Source organism: Oncorhynchus clarkii, chromosome 22 (genome assembly GCF_045791955.1).
Source record: "Oncorhynchus clarkii lewisi isolate Uvic-CL-2024 chromosome 22, UVic_Ocla_1.0, whole genome shotgun sequence".
NCBI classification, from domain to species: domain Eukaryota; kingdom Metazoa; phylum Chordata; class Actinopteri; order Salmoniformes; family Salmonidae; genus Oncorhynchus; species Oncorhynchus clarkii.
In genome coordinates, this window is record NC_092168.1 from 26,134,742 (window position 1) to 26,158,291 (window position 23,550).

Consider the following 23,550-nt stretch of genomic DNA (forward strand, 5'->3'; position numbering starts at 1 on the left):
GACTGTGAATAACATACTTAAAACGTTGCTTTACTAAACATTTTCCACAGAACTTACTGAACAATGACTAGCATTCATATGAAATCTCATATTTCTTTCCCGGTAGAGTGATTCTACCTGGTATATTCCTTGACATAATTAATCATGTTACCTATACATTTCGACCACTAAAAAAAAAAAAACGGTAGTTATATAGTAAGCTGGGAAAGTATGTGTTGCAATGTCAGACTGTTGCTTATGCTGACTACCACTTTAAAGACAATGTACTGTTGACGGTAGTAAAACAAAAAAACACACAACAACGACTAAGTAAAACACACAACAACGACTAAGTAATCTGAATGCTTTGTCAGAACGGAATTCCTATTGATCCCTGAACACAATTCCACTTCCCTTCCCGATGCTAAGGAATTCTTCCCACCAAAATAAAGTGCCAGGGAGCCTACCAGGGAATCTGTGAGAGGGATGTACCATAAGAAGACGGGGGAGGGAGGGGACTGCAGAGGGAGGGAGGAGACTGCGGATGAGAGATAGGCAGGGAGGAGGGCAGAGAGGAAATCCTCTCATGATGCCCCTGCTTTTCTTCCCGTGCCCCCTGCACAAGTTAGCATTCCCACCCTGGGACGACACAGAGCTCCAGCACTACTCCACTCTACTCTACAGAGATCCTACTCCACTCTACAGAAATCATATTCTTCTCTGATCTACCCAGCTCCTGTTGATTATATCTGACGGTGTGTCTGCAAGAGGTACGGCTCAGGATCACTGGTCTCCACCAACCTCTGTCCTCCGACCCAGCCCATCTCCACTCATCCCACCAGGTCATCACTCCTCTACGGCCCGGTCCCATCTCCACTCATCCCACCAGGTCATCACTCCTCTACGGCCCGGTCCCATCTCCAATCATCCCACCAGGTCACCACACCTCTACGGCCCGGTCCAATCCACCCTCCACCATTCCATCAGTCTCTGAGGTGAAGACCCTTATGGGAAGCAGCTAGGACCCTCTTCCTCAGTACTGACAGCCATCACCATCTGTAGCACGAAAAGGTAATTTACCACCACATCACCCTCGATGGGATACATAAACATAGGAAGGACACTTCAAAGTAGAACAGGAAACTTGTGGAAATGGACCAGAGTCTTAATTTGTCCCTTTTCATAGGTGCACTCAAGGCTAACAGGACTCACACAGCTGTCACTCAGTGAGTGTGTGTGAGGGTTTTATAGAGGTATTCTATTAACATCTGTCTCTTGTATTCATACTATATAGTTGCTGGGCCACTAAAGCATCATATCCAGTGTCTCTGTCTTTTACTAGTTGAGACAGAGCATTGACAGGGCGCTGGTCCATAGCGGTGAGGTATCTGTCACAGAGAAGAGTGTAGGGACGATTTATAGGGGTCCTGGTGTGTGTTAGTCTCACTCTCTCTCAACACTGACTCATCCAGTCAGCCAGCAGCTCCAGAGACAAATATATTTTAACAAACGACTCCACTGTTCCGCTGTCTAAGATGACACAGGTCTCTTAGAGCAGTAAATGTCCTTATATTAAGTGTTTCTTTCATGAAGGTTATTCATACAGCTACAACACCATTTTAAATCTACAATAATTTACAAGACTTCAGATTGGATGGCTTGACATAAGATTGCTTACATGAAATATCAAAAACAGGATCATTAACAAATACAAGACTTTCACCAATTCGGCATTAAATGACATGACAGATGTGTACCTTTTTCATCTCTTTGTTCACCTATAGATGCATTGTCTCATGACCATGGCTGGATGTAGCCTTTTGGGGGCCATAATTGAGATTTGGTTGGGGAGCCCCACGCACCAAGAGGGCAAATGTTTAGTTGCGCACCTTTTGATGGAGGAGAGAAAAATTTATGTTTTAAAGTTTATTTCCTGCAGTTCTACACATTTTGCCATGACTTATGTTAATGATATTTGAGTGAGAGTGACTAACAAAATTAGTAGCAGACTCCTTCAGGTCAAGGCCCCTGGGCAGCTAGGGATACTTCCTGATAATGAGCATACATTGCTGTGCAGCTAGAAATAGAGATACTATTGATAAGAAAGACTGTTATAACACCCTATTGCACAAACATTCCATGGTCTGACACACCCCTGTTTATTAGAAGAACTGTTGAAAAGTGAAGAGATAACTGCAGGAAACATCAAGACACACCTGGTCTCTGTTTTGCATGCTACTGATTATCACCTCACTCTCTACCTCATGAAAAGATTAAATCCAATTTGATAATCCTAAAAACTACAGTAAATATACATGTACTTCCCGAAGGCAAAGCATTTAGCAACTCAACTTTAGAATCAAACTAGAATCATGTACACGACCTGCAATGAACATTTACTTTTATAACAAAACTTTAATGCAGGTACTATAATTGATAATCAAACATCAATAGTCTTCCCCTCCGGCAACAGGCTGGTGTCTGGGCTGAGCGACCCAGTGTAACACAGTTAAAACAATAGCTCATAACAGGGCTGTGGGTCTGTGTACAGTTAGTGGCAGACGAAAAGGCAGACCTCCATGTAAGGTAGCAGATGATCTGGCTAGCTGCGTGGCGTCTGGTGGGGTGAGACGGTGACTGATATATGGCTCGCCAGTCCTCAGGGCTTGCTGGTGGCTCGCTGCTCTATAAGTAGCAGTCGTGTGGCAGGTGACTAACCCACTCTGTGATTTAGGAAGTATTTCTCCCTCCGTCTCCCGCTGCCTCCCCCCAACTCACCCAGGGGGTCTGTACCCAACCCACCCCACCCCTGCCCCTCCAAGTCAGTTAATAGTCAATGTGTTTAGAGAGGAGGGCCATTCAGACCTCAAACTGTTGATGTCTAATATACACATATACAGTTTATTAGGTGCACCCATCTAGTACCGGTTTGGACCCCCCTTTGCCTCCAGAACAGCCTGAATTCTTCAGGCCATGGAAACATTGCTCAATTGGTATCAAGGGACCTAAAGTGTGCAAGGAAAATACTCCCCACACCATTACACCACTGCCACCAGCCTGTACTGTTGAAACCAGACAGAATGGATCCATGGACTCCTGCTGCTTACACCAAATTCTGACTCTGCCATCAGCATGACGCAACAGGAACCAGGAGATTTTTTCCACTCCTTAATTGTCCAGTGTTGGTGATCACGTGCCCACTGGAGGCACTTGTTCTTGTTTTTAGCGGATAGGAGTGGAACCCAGTCTGGTCATCTGCTGCAGTAGCCCATCCATGACAAGGACCGACAAGTTGTGCGTTCTGACATGTCGTTCTGCACACCACTGTTGTACTGCGCCGTTACTTGCCTGTTACTGGCCCGCCTGTTAGCTTGCACAAAATTCTTGTCATTCTCCTTCGACCTCTCATCAACGAGCTGTTTTCTCCAACAGGACCGCCACTGACTGGATGTTTTTTGTTTATCACACCGTTCTCTGTAAACTCTAGACGCTGTCGTTTCTGAGATACTGGAACCGGCGCGCGAGGCACCAACCATCATACCACGCTCCAAGTCACTTAGGTCACTTGTTTTACCCATTTTAATGTTAATTTCAACAGTAACTGAATGCATCAATACCTGTCTGCCTGCTTTATATAGCAAGCCACAAACCATTTTCATGAACGGGGTGTACCTAATGAACTGTATATATACTTTACTATTCCCCTCTTTCTCTCTCTTCAATCTTTCTTCCTCTCGTGTTTCAGGCCGCCTACTAAAAAACTGTGGAGTGTTTTTGTCAGATAAAAGGCCCACCTGGCATCCATGTTAAAACCAAAACAACGATTGAGCACCTGCCTTATGTCAGGGTGGGGGTCGCATCCTTACCCAACCTCTTTGTTCTCCAATGGTACAACAAGCAGTGTGCTGGGACTTCATAGAGAGAGGTGGGAGGAGGAGGACTTTATGTTTTCTTAATATGTCTCTGAAGTTGTGCCACTTTTACTAAGCTGTCACTGCACAGTATATGCATTCGGGACTGTTATTGATGAGGATATTTTGTTCTCCCCCACAATGAAATCGGGGCGGGGACTGTGGATTTGTCTCCGTCTGTTAGTCAGTTAGTATGTTCGTTTGTACATTAGTCACACACGATATCTCAGACAGCACTGGCCCGATTTTGACGAAACTTGGGTGAATAATGCGTCTTGCCACAGAGATCTGGCATTAAAAACTTTCATAGATTGGCCAGATGGTGGCGCTATAACAATAGATTGAACATGTTAACTTTGAAAGGTCACGCGCCTCACCCCATTTTACCTAAAATCATGAAATTCAGTGCATAGGTCCCTCTCCTCACAAGGAACAGATTTGCCTCAGGGACCCATAAGGTCGGCCATGATGGATTTTCCGACATTTTAATTTTGCAACAAACACTTAACGCTACTCTCCTGTGTCGTGTCTTTACTATGGATTAATATATGACATTTATCATATAAATTCTCTGTAAATAATATTACCCGATTAAACTAATCATGTAAATGTAATTAACTAGGAAGTCGGGGCACCACGGAAAAATGTTTATAGAGTTCAACTGGCTAACAAGTTGAATCAGCAATACTAAATTTGGTTTAATTATTTATTTACTAAATACCTAAATCACCCAGAATTACATATACACAGGATGGATCATACATTGATTACTAATTATGTCATAGAAGAAAACGTCCCTAGCGAATGAAACGATATGACGGCTGGTTAGACAATGAAAGGGGGTTGGGTTTGAATGAAAGAGCGGGAAGACTGAGGAACAAAAGGATTGGGTCTCTATCGGACCTATGCTATCGTAAATACAGAATCTTGTGCATTATAAATAACCGCCCATTTGGAAAAGGAAAATGCAAGAAATATATTTACTCTGAGCTGCGCTTCGATAGATTGGTTGAAGATGGAAGGCTGGGTTGCCCAGCAGAGATCTCCCTTGTCCTTTGAAGAATATTTCTGGGCGGATACGTTGTCGTCTGTTGTCATGTGGTAGAACGGATAGGTTAAGTACCCTGTCATTCTGAAGAGATTGTCCGTCCTTTCCTAGGCCACGCATGTTTACAGCTGCTGATAACTCGAAGTCTAGGATGTATCACTTCTTTAGTGAATAAGAGTTCAAAGTTCATACCAAGTTGCCATACTCAGCTCATGCTATATTCTGGCTGGTGTAGTCGAAATTCATCCTTCCAGCGTGGCGATCGCCACCCCCACGTTGAAATTAGCCCTTTTAAATGAATGGACACCAGTCCTCATGTCTGTCGGGAACGTAAGTTAATTTTGTTAGGTTGCAGTCGATATTAGCCCTTTTAAACGTATGGACATCAGTCCTCACGTCATCGGGAACACATGGTTGACTTTCGTCAATGTGCTTTTGTGGTGGGTTTAGAGGAAGGCGTGTTTCATATTTCTCAACCAATGTCTGTTCACTTGGGCGTGGCCACCGAGTGATCATAGTTTACATAATGAAAACAATTCTCTCATTTAGAAGCTAAAATTACATTTAATCTTTTCACAAATGGTTTCATATTTAAACATTTAAATTGCACAACAATTCCATGTGAATCTGATAACTAGAATGTCTAGACTTTCCAAGATACATTTTATGTCGTCCTATCATCAGATATAATGTCCCAGACAACAACTGATCTGACATCATATTCTTTAAGTACCAACGGACACTTTCAAATGGTTGGATTACAGAAAGATTGTTCTTTACCCCAACCTTTTGATGTTACCCTACTCTCTCTATGTTAACAAAGGGCTTTCCAAAAGTCCATTCTGTAGAGTGGAGAGAAAAAGGGGAAAAGGTATTTAGGGGGGGATCATAAACCTCTTCCAACAAGGCAACTTTATGACACCAGGCACCAAAAGACCGATCTGTAGAGTGGAGAGAAAAAGGGGAAAAGGTATTTAGGGGGGATCATAAACCTCTTCCAACAAGGCAACTTTATGACACTGGGCACCAAAAGTCCATTCTGTAGAGTGGAGAGAAAAAGGGGAAAAGGTATTTAGGGGGGGATCATAAACCTCTTCCAACAAGGCAACTTTATGACACCGGGCACCAAAAGACCGATCTGCACGAAACTTGATGTGGCATCTATGGACAAAGTTCTCTCAATGCAATATTTTCTAGGCGAGTACCTAAAACAACATGGCCGCTATTGACCAATAAACACTCACATGGGTGTGGTCTGTCACATAAATGCATATATATCAGTCAAGGATGTTCGTATTGTAACAAAATTTGGCACACATGTTGCAAACACTGTCAAGACTCAACATATGGAAGAACATTCATATTAACCTCACGGTGGTTCTATAACAGGCACATGTTTATATCTCTTGATCTGCTTGACTCAGAGTGATGAAATTTGGCACACATGCTCAGGGATATAAGTCTAGCTCAGACACCACTGGCCTGATTTTGACAAAACATGGGTGAATGATTTGTCTTGCCATAGAGATCCGGCATTGACTAAATTATACTGATTGGTCAAACGAGGGCGCTATAGTAATCAACTGTATGTACATTTGTCACACACAATCTCAGACACCAATGGCCCAATTTTTACGAATCTTGAGTGAATGATGCGTCTTGCCATGGAGATAATTGACAAAATTACACTTATTGGCCCAAGTGGGGCGCTGCCTCATTCGTGGGGCATGACATGTTTACTGTTGCCTTGTTATAATGTGCATTTGGCAAAGGCTTGTATGAATTCATTTAAAATGCAAACTATGCCATACAGTGGCATGGTACAGTATGTTTTGTTTCTACAGTTGTTGAGACAGTCCTTAAAAATCCAGGTCAAGGACTACATAAAAATCTATATTTAGTTCAGTAATTTTACCAGATTTGTCCATGTCTGCCACCTTAAAGAGGTTCAAGCCCAGACTTGAACCAATTCAAACATCTCTGGAGAGACCTGAAAATAGCTGTGTGGCGACGTTCCCCATCAAACCGGACAGAGCTTGAGAGGATCTGCAGAGAAGAATGGGAGTGGCTTTTGGCAAACTCCAAGCGGGCTGTCATGTGCCTTTTACTGAGGATTGGCTTTCGTCTACCATATAGGCATGATTGGTGGAGTGCTGCAGAGATGGTTGTCCTTCTTCACAGAAGAACTCTGGAGCTTTGTCAGAGTTACCATTGGGTTCTTGGTCACCTCTCTGACCAAGGCCCTTCTCCCCGATTGCTCCGGTTTTCTGCTTTGTCAGTATGGGGTATTGTGTGTAGAATGATGAGAAATATTTGTTTTATGTATATACACATTTTAGAATTATGCTGTAATGTAACAAATTGTGGAAAACGTGAAGGGGTCTGAATACTTCCATAATGCACTGTATATAATGTGTATATGTGTATATATACGGTGCCTTCAGAAAGTATTCATACCCCTTTACAAAGGGGTTGAATACTTCTTTACTCAAAACATTTCAGCTTTCCATTTTTTATTAATTAGTAAACAATTCTAAAAACATTATTTCACTTTGACATGATGGGGTATTGTGTGTAGGCCAGTATTGTGTGTAGGCTTACTCAGGCTGTAACACAACAATATGTGGAAAAAGTCAAGGGGTGTGAATACTATCTGAAGGCATAGTATTTTATATATTGTTGTCTTCTATGGGGACAGAGAGGGTGTGCGTCACTGATCAGACCAGGCCCCCAGTGTCCCCTCTGGAGCGTGGAGCTCTGCTGGTTGGCTACTGGTCTACCCTAGAAAGCCTATGTAAATTACGACGAACAGAACAGCCCCAAAAAAATATAATATTTATGACTGTTTTGGCCTTTAAAATGTGTTTATTATGATCAAGCACAATCCCCACAGTGAATTATTTTAAAGATCACTACGAATTGAGATATTTCATTAAACAGTGATCCATTCTGACTACTACATTTATGACTCACAACCTGGATTTGGTCTTATGTAGCAAAACTTGAAATTATGTTTTTTACATTGGATAAAAGTAAAGACTCAGAGCTACAAAATGGTATATCATACACTGCATTTGAGGAACAATGGGAAAGTAATTCTGCTTTGAAAGTTGATCAACTTGTAAACTCACTTTTGAGAAAATGGCCTTTGAATGTTTTGGTATCTAGTGAAGAGCTCTTCTTTGTCTACACCCATTCAGCATCGTTCACACCCTCTTAAGCTTTAGCCCTGCCCATCTCGTTTCGCTCTCGGAGCGTACACTTGTCGTCACACAGGACCACGTGCTGACCACAGACCAATCACGACCGGTGGACTGGGTTGACTATCTCAGGCAGGATGAAAACGTTTACATCGACCTTTGCTAGTTACGGCCACTTTCACCATGATCTTCAGCAATTTTTTTGGTGCCATTCAGCAATATGGCGTGCTTCAAATTCAAATGCTTGTGGCTTCATGCGCCGTCAGGAGTTTTCCCTAGGAAAATGTCGATGACGCCAGTGCCATCACTATCTACTGGTTTTAATGTCTACGGATCAGACTAGTGATGAGAGCAGTGAAGGGACAATGTGTAAATCAACACTGCCCCTGTTGTTCCTTTCTGGTGGATGCATGGAGAGGAAGGAGAAATGGTGGATGGGATTATGGTGAGGGAGGTGGCAGAGGGGTTTGTGATGGGAAGGGGTTGGAATGAATAGAGGATAGAGGGGTTGACGTTCTACACCTGCTTCTACACCTGCATTGCTTGCTGTTTGGGGTTTTAGGCTGGGTTTCTGTACAACACTTTGATATATCAGCTGATGTAAGAAGGGCTATATAAATACATTTGATTTAATTTGATGATGTTTTGGAGCAAGACTGATTTCTCTCAGTCTTTTCAGTGAGGCAATCTTTTTATATGGAAACTCAGGATAGTTCTACATAGATATGTAATCTCATATAGGTCAGTATGGTAGATTGTCCAGTTATGATACTACTCTTGCGGGAGCTCCTTGTAGATAGTTCATCCTTTATCCAGTCTTCAATGCTCTGAGGTTGTGGGTTTGGTTTTTCAAATTAGTCATCACTTAAATGGCACTGGTTAAGGCAGACAAAAGTCCAACAGTCAGTGTTTTACAAGACAGCTATAGGTTGTAGAGATCAGTCCCATGAATGGAGTGGTTGATCTCCAGCTGGAAAATCACTAACTTCCCTCTAACGCAATGCTTTGAGCCCAGGCAGAGAAAAGGAGAGGAGGGTAGAGGCATTGGATAGGATTTATTGCTGTTGTGTTGCTTCCTTCCCTGGCTTGCTTTGAGAGAAAACACTGTATTCATTCCGGTGGCTTTTTCAGCCCTGCTGCTGCTGCTGCTGGGTCTGTACCTGCCCTTAATTAGAACATCAGTTACCACCACACATTATTGATGCAGTTTGCTAGCTATGTCATCTCTATGGACTATAGCCTGGTTGCTCTCCAGGCCAGGTCCAGTCAATGTATGTAAAGACTACTGTAAATACTACTACAATGAACCACAGGTTGTCCATGTCACTCGGTGTGTCCTTCTTGTTATTTGCTGATGTTCTGGGTTCCTGATCCATTCTCTATCTATAGGCTACTCCACTAAAGGCCCCTATGGTATGAGTTCAGGCATCACACCCACTTTTCCAAACCTCTCTAGCCCTGTGTTTACAGTATGTTCACTAAATGTAGTCCAACCTCACTTAATGCAAAGTGTGTAGGCCTACTGTCCAACCTCAAACACCATCTCTAAACATACAGTATACTCTCACTCTCTTTTTGTTAACAATATCTATCTCTATAGACTACAATACAGACCCCAGACTCTCGCTATGCCAATGCAGCCTATGGCTAAGTTTATTGATCACTTACACAGATTTGCAGGTGTTATGGCAGGTGCACTGAACACTGATCTTACTAGCTCCAACAGTACAGTAGAATGTCAGGAAATACAATAAAAATACACCAATAACCAAAAATACAATCAAGACAAAATCCCAGTTACAGTTACTAAACAACAGTATATAAAACAGAATATGAGGTGACCAGAGTTCAATGACTCTATATACTGTACATGGGGCATTAGTCTCAAGGTGCAGGGCTGAGTACCGGGCAGGTAGCCGGCTAGTGATGGCTGTTCAACAGTCTGATGGCCTTGTGATAGAAGCGGTTTCTCAGTCTCTCAGTCCCAGCTCTGTACTGTCTCTATCTGCTAGATGGTAGCAGAGGGAACAGACTGTGGCTTGGGTGGCTGAGGTTCTTAATGATCTTCTTGGCCTTCCTTTGACATTGAGTGCTGTAAATGTTCTGGAAGGCAGGCAGTGCGACAGAATGCTCTCAATGTGGCATCTGGTGAAGTTCGTGAGGGTCTTAGGGGCATGCTGAATTTCTTTGGCCGCTTGAAGTTGAAGAGGCGCTGTTGTGCCTTCCTCATCCCGGTGTGTGTGTGTGTTGTGGGACCATTTCAGGTCCTCAGTGATATGCACGCCAAGGAACTTGAAGCTTTTGACCCTCTACACTGCAGCCTTGTTGATGTGGATCGGGGCATGCTCCCTCTTCAGTCTCCTGTATGTAGTCCACAATCAGCTCCTTTGTTTTTTTTATGTTGAGGGAGAGGTTATTTTCCTGGCACTACTCCGCCAGGGCTCTAAACCTCGTCGTTGTTGGTAATCAGGCCTACCACTGTCATGTCGTCTGCAAACTTGATGATTGAGTTGGAGATGTGCATGGCCACACAGTCATGGGTGAACAGGGAGTACATGAGGGGACTGGGCACACAGCCCTGTGGGGACCCATTTTGTGGATCAGTGTGGCGGAGGTGTTGACCTTCACCACTTGGGGGGCGGCCTGTCAGGAAGTTCAGGACACAGTTTTACAGGGCCGGGTTCAGACCTAGGGCCCCGAGCTTAATGATGAGCTTGGAGGGTACTATGGTGTTTAAGGTTGAGCTGGAGTCTAGGAACAGCATTCTTACATGCACTACAAGGCCAAAAGTATATGGAAACCCCTTCAAATTTGTGGATATGGCTATTTCAGCTACATCCGTTGCTGACAGACGTATAACATCGAGCACACCGCCATGCAATCTCCATAGACAAACATTGTCAGTCAAATGGTCCGTACCGAAGAGCTCAGTGACTTTTAACGTAGCACCGTCATAGGATGCCACCTTTCGAACAAGTCAATTAGTCAAATTTCTGCCCTGCTAGTGCTGCCCCTGTAAGTGCTGTTATTGTGAAGTTGAAATGTCTAGGAAATGTTCACGGCTCAGCCGCGAAGTGGTAGGCCACACAAGATCACAGAACGGGACCCGTGAGTGCCAAAGCGTGTAGCTCGTAAAAGTTGTGTCTTCGGTTGCAACACTCACTACCAAATTCCAAATTGCCTCTGGAAGCAACAGCAGCACAATAACTGTTTGTCAGGAGCTTAATGAAATCGGTTTCCATGTCTGAACAGCCACACACAAGCTTAAGATCACCATGCGCAATGCCAAGTGTCGGTTGGGGTAATGTAAAGCTTGCTGCCATTCGACTCAATGAGCAGTGGAGTGGAAGCACATTCTCTGGAGTGATGAATCACGCTTCACCATCTGGCAGTCCGACAGACAAAGCTGGGTTTGGTGGATGCCAGGAGAATGCTACCTGCCCGAATGCATAGTGCAAAATGTACAGTTTGGTGGAGGAAAAATAATGGTCTGGGGCTGTTTTTCATGGTTTGGGCTAGGCCCCTTAGTTCCAGTGAAGGGAAAGCTTAATGCTACAGCATAGAATTCCATTTTAGATGATTCTGTGCTTCCAACTTTGTGGCAACAGTTTGGGGAAGGCCCTTTGCTGTTTCAGCATGACAATTCCCCTGTGCAACAAATCGAGGTCCATACAGAAATGGTTTGCTGAGATCAAGTGTGGAAACTTGACTGGCCTGCACAGAGGCCTGACCTCAACCCCATTGAACACCTTTGGGATGAATTGGAACACCGACTGCGAGCCAGGCCTAATCGCCCAACATCAGTGCCCAACCTCACTAATGCTCTTGTAGCTGAATGGAAGTCCCCACAGCAATATGCCAACATCTAGTGGAAAACCTTCACAGAAGAGTGGCTGTTCTAGCAGCAAAGGGGGGACCAACACCATATTAATGCCCATGATTTTGGAATGAGATGTTTGACGAGCAGATGTCCACATACTTTTGGCCATGTAGTGTAGGTATTCCTCTTTTCCAGATGAGATAGGGCAGTGTGCAGTGGGATGTGACTGTGTCATCCGTGGATCTATTGGGGCTGTATGCAAATTACAGTTGGTCTAGGATATTGGGTAAGGTGGAGGTGATATGATCCTTAACTAGCCTCTCAAAGCACTTCATGATGACAGAAGTAAGTGCTACGAGGTGATAGTGGTGACAGCAGACTGGGGTAGGGAGAGATTGAATATGTCCGTAAACACTCCAGCCAGCGGGTCTGTGCATGCTCTGAGGATGCAGTCCGGGCCGGCAGCCTTGCGAGGGTTAAAGTCTTCTACTCACATTGGCTACAGAGATTGGGGCTGATTTTCCCTTTATAATCCATGATTATCTGTAGTCCCTGCCACATCTGTCTCGTGTCTGAGCCATTGAACTGCGACTCCATTTTGTCCCCGTAACGTCTCTTTTCCTCTTTGATTGACTTACGGAGGTCATAGCTGGTCTGTTTGTACTAGTCCATGTTCCCAGTCACCTTACTGTGGTTAAATGAGGTGGCAGTCCTGTAGCATGGATTCCAATCAGGCCAACGTTGAGTAGTTCTTACCACGGGTGCTTCCTTCTGTAACTTCCCTATGTTCTGATCAATGTCAGAGACATATCTGAGTGGTATGCTATGCCCAGTGTGTGCTGTGTTAGATACCTCATTGCCAAAGTGTCCATTACTCAGAGACAGATATTATAAACCAATATGACAGCTATGACGTGGTCAGTGGGTACAGTGTATTACAGTAAATCCCTATTTATTACTGGGCACCCAGGAATGGAATAGAACAATCTCAAATGTGACGGCAAAGATGGGCAGCTACTGTACCAAGTGGTTACGTGTACAAATTACTGGACATTCTCTCTAAACTTTTTCTGTTGAAGTAATGACACATACGCAAGACTGTTTGTTATTTAACATATTTGTCCAGGGGCAAAAAGGGCATCCCTCCCCTTTGTATTTTAACCAAATATTTTCGCTTTTAGCCAACCACCTCCACCCTTCCTCCTTTTCCTTTATTTTTCATCAATATCAAATTAGGCCTCTTCCCAACAAGGAGCTCTTAAATTCCATGCTCTATAATTGCTTGCAAAGTGATTTCATTAATTGAGTTCAGAGATAAGTCATTGTTAGACCATATTACCTGGATTTTTATAGTGCCATGGGGTCCTTTAAAAAAATAACAGCCAGAACATGCCTTTCTACATCCAACTGTCATCAAAGCTTTGGGTAGCGATCAGATAATGTGTTTACAGCGAGCCACAAAGAAATGAGGAAGAGCTAGCCTCGACTAGAGGAAGGGAGTGAGAGCCTGGCCTTCACAATGGCAGGAGGTAGGAGTTAAAACAGTCATTTTCCTACCAGACTGGTCTGACAAAAGGGTTTCCTCACCTGTTTACAACACAACCTATTGGCTGTGTAGCTTGGCTGGCCAACATTGCAATATTAGTATCGATATGAGGCCAGACGTTTACATACAGTAGTGTTGTGTTTAGTTCAACAACACAAGTTATGGTATGATCAGATGAACTTTACTCAAAGTGGTGAGGTCATCTTTTGTTAAAGTTCGTCATTTTGTGTCTTGAGCCTTCTAGTAAGTCTGTTGTTTTCACCTCATATATTGTTGCTCTGTAGGCTATATTTCATTGTGCTGTCACACAGTGTATCACACATGCTGTTCTAGTTTACTGTTAACTTTCTGATCGCTTTAGACCTGCACCCTTAAGTCACTCTTGATATTTCTGACTGTTTATTTCTCAGACTTCAAATCCAATCTAATTGTATTTGTCACATGCACCGAATGCAACAGGTGTAGTAGACCTTACCGTGAAATGCTTACTTACGAGTCGTTAACCAACAATGCAGTGTTTTAAAAAAGTTAACTAAAGGAAAAGTAATAACACTATAAAAATAACAATAATGAGGATATTTGCAAGGGGTGCCGGCACAGAGTCAATGTGCGGGGTAGGGGTTAGCAGTGGTGGAAAAACTATCCAATTGTCATACTTGAGTACAAGTAAAGATACCATAAAATGACTCAAGTAAAAGTGAAAGTCACCCAGTAAAATACTACTTGAGTGAAAGTCTAAAAGTATTTGGTTTTAAATGTATTTAATTATCAAAGTAAATGTAATCGCTAAAATATACTTAAGTATCAAAAGTAAAAGTATATATAATTTAAAATTCCTTATATTAAGCAAACCAGACAGAACCATTTTCTTGTTTTTTATTTACTTACGGATAGCCATGGGCACACTCCAACACTGAGACATAATTTACAAACAAAGCATTTGTGTATAGTGAGTCTGCCAGATAAGTGTGTGAATTGGACCATTTCCCTGTCCTGCTAAGCATTCAAAATGTAGCGAGTACTTTTGAGTGGCAGGACAAATGTAAGGAGTAAAAAGTATATTATTTTATTTAGGAATGTAGTGAAGTAAATTAAAAAGTTGTCAAAACTGTAAATAGTAAAGAAAAAAACTACTTAAGTACTACTTTAAAGTATTTTTACTTAAGTACTTTACACCACTGCTGGTTAGTCAAGGATATTGAGGTCGTATGTACATGTAGGTAGGGGTAAAGTGACTATGCATAGATAATAAACAGAGAGTAGCAGCAGCATGTGTGAAGAGTGTGAAGGAATTTTATTTTATTTAACCTTTATTTAACTAGGCAAGTCAGTTAAGAACAAATTCTTATTTACAAATGTATAAATATAGGACAAACTCACATATCAAGACAAGAATGTGTGGAATGTGAATGTATGTGTGTTTGTGTGTGTAGCGTCAATATGCTTGTGTGTGTGTTGGAGTGTCTATGTGTGGTTAGTCAGTGAGTGTACACTAAGCCCTCCCTTTCCTGGAGTCCAGGATCAGCTCTTTTGTCTTGCTCATGTTGAGGGAGAGGTTGTTGCCCTGGCACCACACTGTCAGGTCTCTGACCTCCTCCCTATAGGCTGTCTCATCGTGGCCACGCAGTCGTGGGTGAACAGGGAGTACAGGAGGTGACTAAGCATGCACCCCTGAGGGGCCCCCATGTTGAGGGTCAGTGTGGCTGAGGTTTCCTACCCTCGTCAGGAAGTCCAGGATCCAGTTGCAGAGGGAGGTATTCAGTCACAGGGTCCTTAGTTGAGCAGTAGTCAATTAACAGCATTCTCATTTAGGTGTTCCTTTTGTCCAGGTGGGAAAGGGCAGTGTGGACTGCAATCGAGATTGCATCATCTGTGGATCTGTTGGGGCGCTATGCAAATTGGAGACTTGATCTTATTTGACAGTCTTTTTGTTGCTGTTCCCAGACAGAGTTGGCATGGTCGCTCAGAGGAGGATAAGAGGGGTGAGAGGTAGAAGTAGGAGCACGGGGGTACAGACCCATCACAGGAGCAGTAATTAGTCTGTCAGTCTGTCTGGATACTCACACACAGGCTGTCATGGTGGGAACGGAATCTTAGCTACGCTGAGAATCGGAACAGACCAGAGGTTGCAGAGGGCTGAGCGGTCTCAGTCTATGTCTCCTTTCCTCAACTTCCTGTTCTTGTTCTCAGAGGAACCAATCCCAAACAATATGATTTCTTAAACAAAGCCACTCAAAAGGGACCTCTCTTAAGGGTTGTAATTTGGCTAACTCTAGAGCTAGAGATGTACTGTCAAACCTCTCATGGTCATATGTATTTATTTTATTTAACCTTTATTTAACTAGGCAAGTCAGTTAAGAAATTTTACAATGATGGCCTACCCCAGCTAAACCCGGACGATGCATGTCTGTGTGTGTGTGTGTGTGTGTGTGTGTGTGTGTGTGTGTGTGTGTGTGTGTGTGTGTGTGTGTGTGTGTGTGTGTGTGTGTGTGTGTGTGTGTGTGTGTGTGTGTGTGTGTGTGTGTGTGTGTGTGTGCGTGTGCCTACTTTATTTTCGCCTGTTGAATAATTGTAGTAAAATTCAGATCAGTTCACTTAGTGCCTACTTCGATGATTGGGGGTTTGATGACACTCATAAAACGATCTGCTGAGATGCCTTATAGGGACAGTAGATACACGCAAAGTCTCACTCATACTGCGGTCAGGGGGCAACGGCACACACACACACACACACTGATACAAATCACAGGAGGAGTGGAACGGAGAGACGAGCGAGGGAACATCAAAGGCTTCAATTAACCGGTACAAACATGGTGACCAATGACCAATGCTGTGCACTGGACATTATGGAGGAGATGTTGGAGATTGTAGGGTTAGGTCAGGGGCACAGAATTCCATTCCATTTCTAACATTTGGGGCCACTAGCTCCTAGCCTTGTCCTGCCCTGTGGCCCCTCACCCTTTCTGTCTAGTTATAATGTGTCAGTGTCAGGAATAGTAACACAAACATCCAACTACTATATATCATTTCTCAGAAACAACCTCACTATTTACTTTGAAATGCCCTTAAATATACAGTATGTTTGTGTGTGTCGTGGGAAAAGATTCCTTCTCAGGCATTTGTGTCGTGTCCAGTCTCCAGGCCAATCACAGGCTATTTATACATGCATACCATGCCACTCACACACACTAGTCATTTTATCTCCTTTCTTTTCTCTCCCTATTTTCTTTCTTCTTCACTCGCTATCCCTTCTTCGTTCTCTCCCTCCCTCCTCTTTCTCTCCCTTTACCCTCACCCTGCCCCTCTTTCTTTCTCTCTCCCTCTTCTCCTCTCTCAGGTGTGTGCCAGTGACCAGTGAGCAGTAGTGATGGGGGACTGGAGTCTCCTGGGGAACTTCCTGGAGGAGGTTCAGGAACATTCCACATCAGTGGGGAAGGTGTGGCTCACTGTCCTCTTCATCTTCAGGATCCTGGTCCTGGGCACGGCCGCAGAGTCCTCCTGGGGAGACGAGCAGAGTGACTTCCTGTGCGACACCCAGCAGCCCGGTTGTACCAACGTCTGTTATGACCAGGCGTTTCCTATTGCACACATCCGCTACTGGGTCCTACAGATCATCTTCGTATCCACGCCATCACTGATCTACATGGGCCACGCCATGCACATCGTGCGGAGGGATGAGAAACGAAGGAGGAGGGAGCAGGAGAAGAGGGAGGAGATGGAGGAGAGAGGAGAGGGGGGGTGCGTATCAGGGGAGAAGGCATACCTCCAGCAGAGGGATTGTGGGAAGGTGCTGGAGGCGTCAGGGCAGGTTCGCCTGCGGGGAGCGCTGTTATCTACATACATTCTGAGCATTCTGATCCGCACAGTGATGGAGGTGACCTTCATCGTGGTCCAATACATGATCTATGGAGTCTTCCTCAGGGCTCTGTACCATTGCAAGGCCTGGCCCTGTCCCAACCCAGTCAACTGCTACATGTCCAGGCCCACAGAGAAGAACGTGTTCATCGTCTTCATGCTGGTGGTGTCTGGTGTCTCCCTGCTCCTCTCTGTGGTTGAGCTCTACCACCTGGCCTACAGGCGTATCAGGAAGTGCAAGCGTACCCACGCCGCCCTCAAGAACCGCACCCATAACGCTGTGGCCATTGCCGTTACCAAGGACCCCGACACCCCGCCCCATCACAACTCCCCGGGCTGCACCCCTCCCCCTGACTTCAGCCAGTGCCTGGCATCGTCGGATACGATGAACCCCATGAACCCCATGACCTCCGTGCCTTCTCACCCCTTCAACAACAGGATGGCACACCAGCAGAACTCCGTCAACATGGCCACCGAGCGCCATCATTCCCATGACGACCTGGAAGGGGAGGGAGGATTCCTGAGAATGAGCTATACCCAGATGCCAGGGGAGATGCCCAACGGGTGCTCCGCGCCAACCCTGCTGCACGCCAGCTACCTGAAAGACAAACGCCGCTTCAGCAAGACCAGCGGTACCAGCAGCCGGGTCCGACCAGATGACTTGGCCGTGTAGAACTAGACAGACAGAGAACGAGAAAGGGGCTGAGAAAGAGAGGACGGAGCAGACAGGACTTTCAGACACAGCAGGAGAGAGACCCTGCCTAGAGGAGATTGGAGCAGGCTGGGTCTATAGACCCAGAGACTGAACTGGAGCAGGTACTCTACCGGTCAAAAGTTTTAGAACACCTACTAATTCAAGGGTTTTTCTTTATTTTTACTATTTTCTACATTATAGAATAATAGTGAAGCCTTCAAAACTATGAAATAACACATATGGAATCATGTAGTAACCAAAAAAGTGTTAAACAAATCCAAATATATTTTATATTTGAGATTATTCAAATAGCCACCATTTACCTTGATGACAGCTTTGCACACTCTTGGCATTCTCTCAACCAGCTTCACCTGGAATGCTTTTCCAACAATCTTGAAGGAGTTCCCACATATGCTGAGCACTTGTTGGCTGCGTTTCCTTAACTCTGCTGTCCGACTCATCCCAAACCATTTCAATTTCACGGTGGGAAATACACATACAGAGATCATCCATTCACCTATTCTGCGTCACGCAAAGACACAGTGGTTGGAACCAAAAATCTCAAATTTGGACTCATGACCAAAGTACAGATTTCCATCCGTCTAATGTCAATTGCTTGTGTATCTTGGCCCAAGCAAGTCTCTTCTTCCTATCGGTGTCCTTTAGTAGTGGTTTCTTTGCAGCAATTTGACCATGAAGGCCTGATTCACACAGTCTCCTCTCAACAGTTGATGTTGAGATGTGTCTGTTACTTGAACTCTGTGAAGCATTTATTTGGGCTGCAATTTCTGAGACTGGTAACTCTAATGAACGTATCCTCTCCAGCACAGGTAACTCTGGGTCTTCCATTCCCGTGGCAGTCCTCATGAGAGTAACGACAGTTTCATCATAGCACTTGATGGTTTTTGCGACTTTCAAAGTTCTTGAAATTTTCCATATTGACTGACCTTCATGTCCTAAAGTAATGATGGACTGTCGTTTCTCTTTGCTTATTTGAGCTGTTCTTGCCATAATATGGACTTGGTCTTTACCAAATATGGATATCTTCTGTATACCTCCCCTACCTTGTCACAACACAACTGTTTGGCTCAAACACACTAAGAAGGAAATAAATTCCACAAATGTACTTTTAAGAGGGCATATTTGTTCATTGAAATGCATTCCAGGTGAGTAGCTCATGAAGCTGGTTGAGAGAATGCCAAGACTGTGCAAAGCTGTTATCAAGGCAAAGGGTAGCTATTTGCAGAATCTCAAATATTATATATTTGGATTTGTTTAACACTTTTTTGGTTACTACATGATTCCATATGTGCTATTTCATAGTGTTGATGTCTTCACTATTATTCTACAATGTAGAAAATAGTAAAAAATTAAGAAAAACCATTGAATTAGTAGGTGTTCTAAAACTTTTGACCGGTAGTGTAATACAGACTGGGGCTAAAGATGGATGTGTTGGCAAACTCCAAGTTGATCCATTCAGAAGGCACCAGGCTGGCCGTACAAACCCAGGAGCAGCAGCCCAAAATGGGGGAAACTGTGGAGGATTATCTGGTGTACAGCCCCAAGAGCATCACAGGAAGAGAGACCTTGAGGTGTGTAAGCTCACTGGGAGTGGGTTGAGTGGATCTTGAGAGCTTCCGCATATTGGACTGAGCTTTAAGATTGTGACCGTTGGGAGTACTGATGTTTTTTGTTAGAGCAATAAGAGCCTGGCCAAGCTTGAAACATGGACATGATAACTGTGATCAAATATTGATCTTGATGCAAAAGAGAAATACACCTTTTAAATCACAATTTGGGAAAGCCTTGAAATAACAGATAATTGCACATTGTATGTTTTGATGTTTTATAGATCAGAGAATTACAGTAGATCTTTCTTTAAAGTCTAAGAATAGTGTACATTAAGCTTGCATATTCAGTGTGCCAAAAACTGTCCCACTGTATACCCAGCTGCTGATTATAATAATACAAACATGTACATGCTTGCAAATGGAACACACAGACGCGCACACGCCCACACACACACACTGCTGTCAGAGGAGGAAAAAACCCTACATTCAGGGGTCTGACCAAAGAGTGTTGTCCCCTGATCCCTGCGATCCAGTGACGGAGGCTATCTGCAGCAGTTTGGAAAGTGAAATTGGGACACAGATCTCTGCAATGCAATCCATTGTGCACTATATCAGCTTCAAATATAGCAGGAGCAACTGTTTTCTCTGTGTTTAATCCTGATTGCAGACACTGCATTCGGCAAGTATTCAGACCCCTTACATTTCTTCCACATTTTGTTGTGTTACAGCCTTGTTCTAAGATTGATTAAATTGTTTTTTCCCCTCATCAATCTATGCACAATACCCCATAATGACAAAGCAAAAACAGGTTTTTTCGAAGTTTTTGCAACCATTTTATTTAATGAAATATTACATTTCAGACCTTTTTATTATTCAGACCCTTTACTCAGTACTTTGTTGAAGCACCTTTGGATGCGATTACAGCTTCAAGTCTTCTTGGATATGATGCTAACAGCTTGGCACACTTGTATTTGGGGAGCTTCTCCCATTCTTCTCTGCAGATACTCTCAATCTCTGTCAGGTTGGATGGGGAACATCGCTGCACAGCTATTTTCAGGACTCTTCAGAGATGTTCGATCGGGTTCAAGTCTGGGCTCTGGCTGGGCCACTCAAGGACATTTAGAGACTTGTCCCGAAACCAATCCTGTTATCTTGGCTTTGTGCTTAGGGTCTTTGTCCTGTTGGAAGGAGAACCTTCACCGCAGTCTGAGGTTCTGAGCGCTCTGGAGCAGCTTTTCTTCAAGGATCTGTCTGTACTTTGTTCCGTTCATCTATCCCTCGACCCTGACTAGTCTCCCAGTCGTCCCTGTCGCTGAAAAACATCCCCACAGCATGATGTGGCCACCACCATGCTTCACTGTAGTGATGGTGCCAGGTTACCTCCAGTGACACTTCAGGCCAAAGAGAATCTCATGGTCTTAGAGTCTTTTAGGTGGCTTTTGGCAAACTCTAAGCGGGCTGTCATGTGCCTTTTACTGAGGAGTGGCCTCCATCTGGCTCTACCATAAAGGCCTGATTGGTGGAGTGCTGCAGAGATGGTTGCCCTTCTGAAAGGTTCTCCCATATCCACAGAGGAACTCTGGAGCTCTGTCAGAGTGACCATCGGGTTCTTGGTCACCTCCCTGATCAAGGCCCTTCTTCCCCGATTCCTCAGTTTGGCCTGGCAGCAAGCTCTAGGAAGAGTCTTGGTGGTTCCAAACTTCTTCCATTTTAAGAATGATGGAGGCCACTGTGTTGTTTGGGACCTTCAATGCTGCAGAAATGTTTTGGTACCCTTCCCCAGATCTGTGCCTCGACACAATCCTGTCTTGGAGCTCTAGGGACAATTCCTTCGACCTCATGGCTTGGTTTTTGCTCTGACATGCACTGTCAACTGTGGGACATTATATAAACAGGTGTTTGCCTTTCCAAATCATGTCCAATCAATTTAATTTATCATAGGTGGACTCCAATCAAGTTGTAGAAACATCTCAAGGATGATCAATGGAAACAGATGCACCTGAGCTAAATTTTGTCATAGCATAGCAAAGGGTCTGAATACTTATGTAAATACGTTTTTTATTATTTATAAATTTGCCAGAATTTCTAAAAACCTGTTTTCGCATTGTCATCATGGGGTATTGTATGTAGATTGATGAGGGAAAGAAAATATGTAATAAATTTTAGAATAAGGCTGAAACGTATCAAAATGTGGAAAAAGTCAAGAGGTCTGAATACTTTCCGAATGCACCGTATACAGTAACATAGCACAAGCATTATCTTCCAGTCAAAAATCAGAACAAGGGACAGCTGTGCAAAAAAGAAAAGTGTTTTTCCATTCAACAGACTCCAATTATTACAGAGGGTTTTTTACGCTCGGGTTCAGATAGTGAGGAACTATGCAAAAGTAATCAAGTGCCTATGAAAAGTGAATTCACAAAAGGATCAAAGTCCCAAACGTTCAGCTCCATGTTAGATTTAAGAAAATGTCCTGATGTGAAAGAACAGTGTGTTCAAAAGCCACATATGAAAACAAATCATTTAGCTTGAATCAAGGCAAGGCACAAGCTTGAAAAGTTGATTGTCCTACAGTATATCTGCATGTTTCAGTTTTTTTTTTACCCACGAGGTGGAGACATTTCCCCTTGAGCCTTTAAAATACAGTGTAATTCCTTTCTTACAACAAAATTACAGGTATCTTCCAAAATGTGTGGGGCCACCACGAGCCAGAACAGCTTCAATGCACCTCAGCATAGATTCTACAAGTGTCTGGAACTCTGTTGGAGGGATGCTACACCCTTCTTTCACAAGAAATTCCATGATTTGGTGTTTTGTTGATGGTGGTAGAAAACACTGTTTCAGACACTGCTCCAGAATCTCCCATAAGTGTTCAATTGGGTTGAGATCTGGTGATGAAGACAACATGGCAAATGGTTTACATAATTTTCATGCTCATCAAACCATTTGTGACTTCTGGATGGGGTCATTGTCAGGAGGCATAGCCATGGTAGCCAAAATAATTCCCTGCCCAGCATTTTTATACTTGACCATAAGGATGATGGGATGTTAATTGCTTAAACTCAGGAACAACACCTGTGTGGAAACACCTGCTTTCAATATACTTTGTATCAATCATTTACATGTGTTTCCATTATTTTGTCAGTTATCTATACTTTAATGTGACTGTGTGAAACAGTTGATTGATTGTCACATTGGTAGCTATCTATCTCTTGGCAGTACATGTATTTTCATATTTGTTTAAATGTGATTTATTTTTGTTTAAATGTGAGGCTAGTCAGAAAATAACATGTCTAGGCCTGGAGGCTACTAAAGAAGGCATAGCCACAACCTGTGAAGTTCTAAACTGATTTTGCACTAGGCTTTTGGGGTTTTGGAATATACAGCCCCCTTTATAATATCATGAATCATATTTTATTTTTCTATAGAGTAGAGGAACCTCTTTTGGAATGCCAACAGACTGGTTGCTGTTTCTCTGTGCACATGTCATGTTGTCATTCTGTTCCTGTAAAGCCTGCAATAAAATAAAACTAATCTGTCAAATGAATTTGTCCGCCAGAAATGAATGTAACACAAACTTTCTCAGTAAAGTCGACCACAGCCCAAACATTTGTCCTCGATATGGTTGCCCTCAAACAAATTAATTGACATTGAAACGCCACACTATGGCTAACTCTACACAAGACCTTCCCTCTATAGAAGCGCTCATCTGGTCATCCAAGGAATGATTGTATACTGTATGTCAGGTCCTTCCTCAATTAGGGTACTCTGGGAAACACTGATCAAAACTACGTTTCCTACCCTCTACCCTGTCTACTGTAGGTCTGCATACACGCAATCTTACTAGTTGCAGATAGCCTTCATTCACACTACTCATTGTCTACAATAAAATGAATAGGCTATCATTATCATCATTGGATATTCATTTT

The 23,550-nt window shown here is 43.5% G+C and overlaps 1 protein-coding gene across 1 annotated transcript; it reads left to right on the forward strand.

Moving 5' to 3' along the window:
- The first annotated feature begins 624 nt into the window (after positions 1-624).
- LOC139380641 (gap junction alpha-5 protein-like) lies at positions 625-23,151 on the forward strand. Its single transcript, XM_071123532.1, has 2 exons — positions 625-1,050; positions 16,842-23,151. The coding sequence occupies exon 2, from the start codon at positions 16,872-16,874 to the stop codon at positions 18,030-18,032; it is 1,161 nt and encodes a 386-aa protein (XP_070979633.1). The 5' UTR covers positions 625-1,050; positions 16,842-16,871; the 3' UTR covers positions 18,033-23,151.
- The last annotated feature ends 399 nt before the right edge of the window (positions 23,152-23,550 follow it).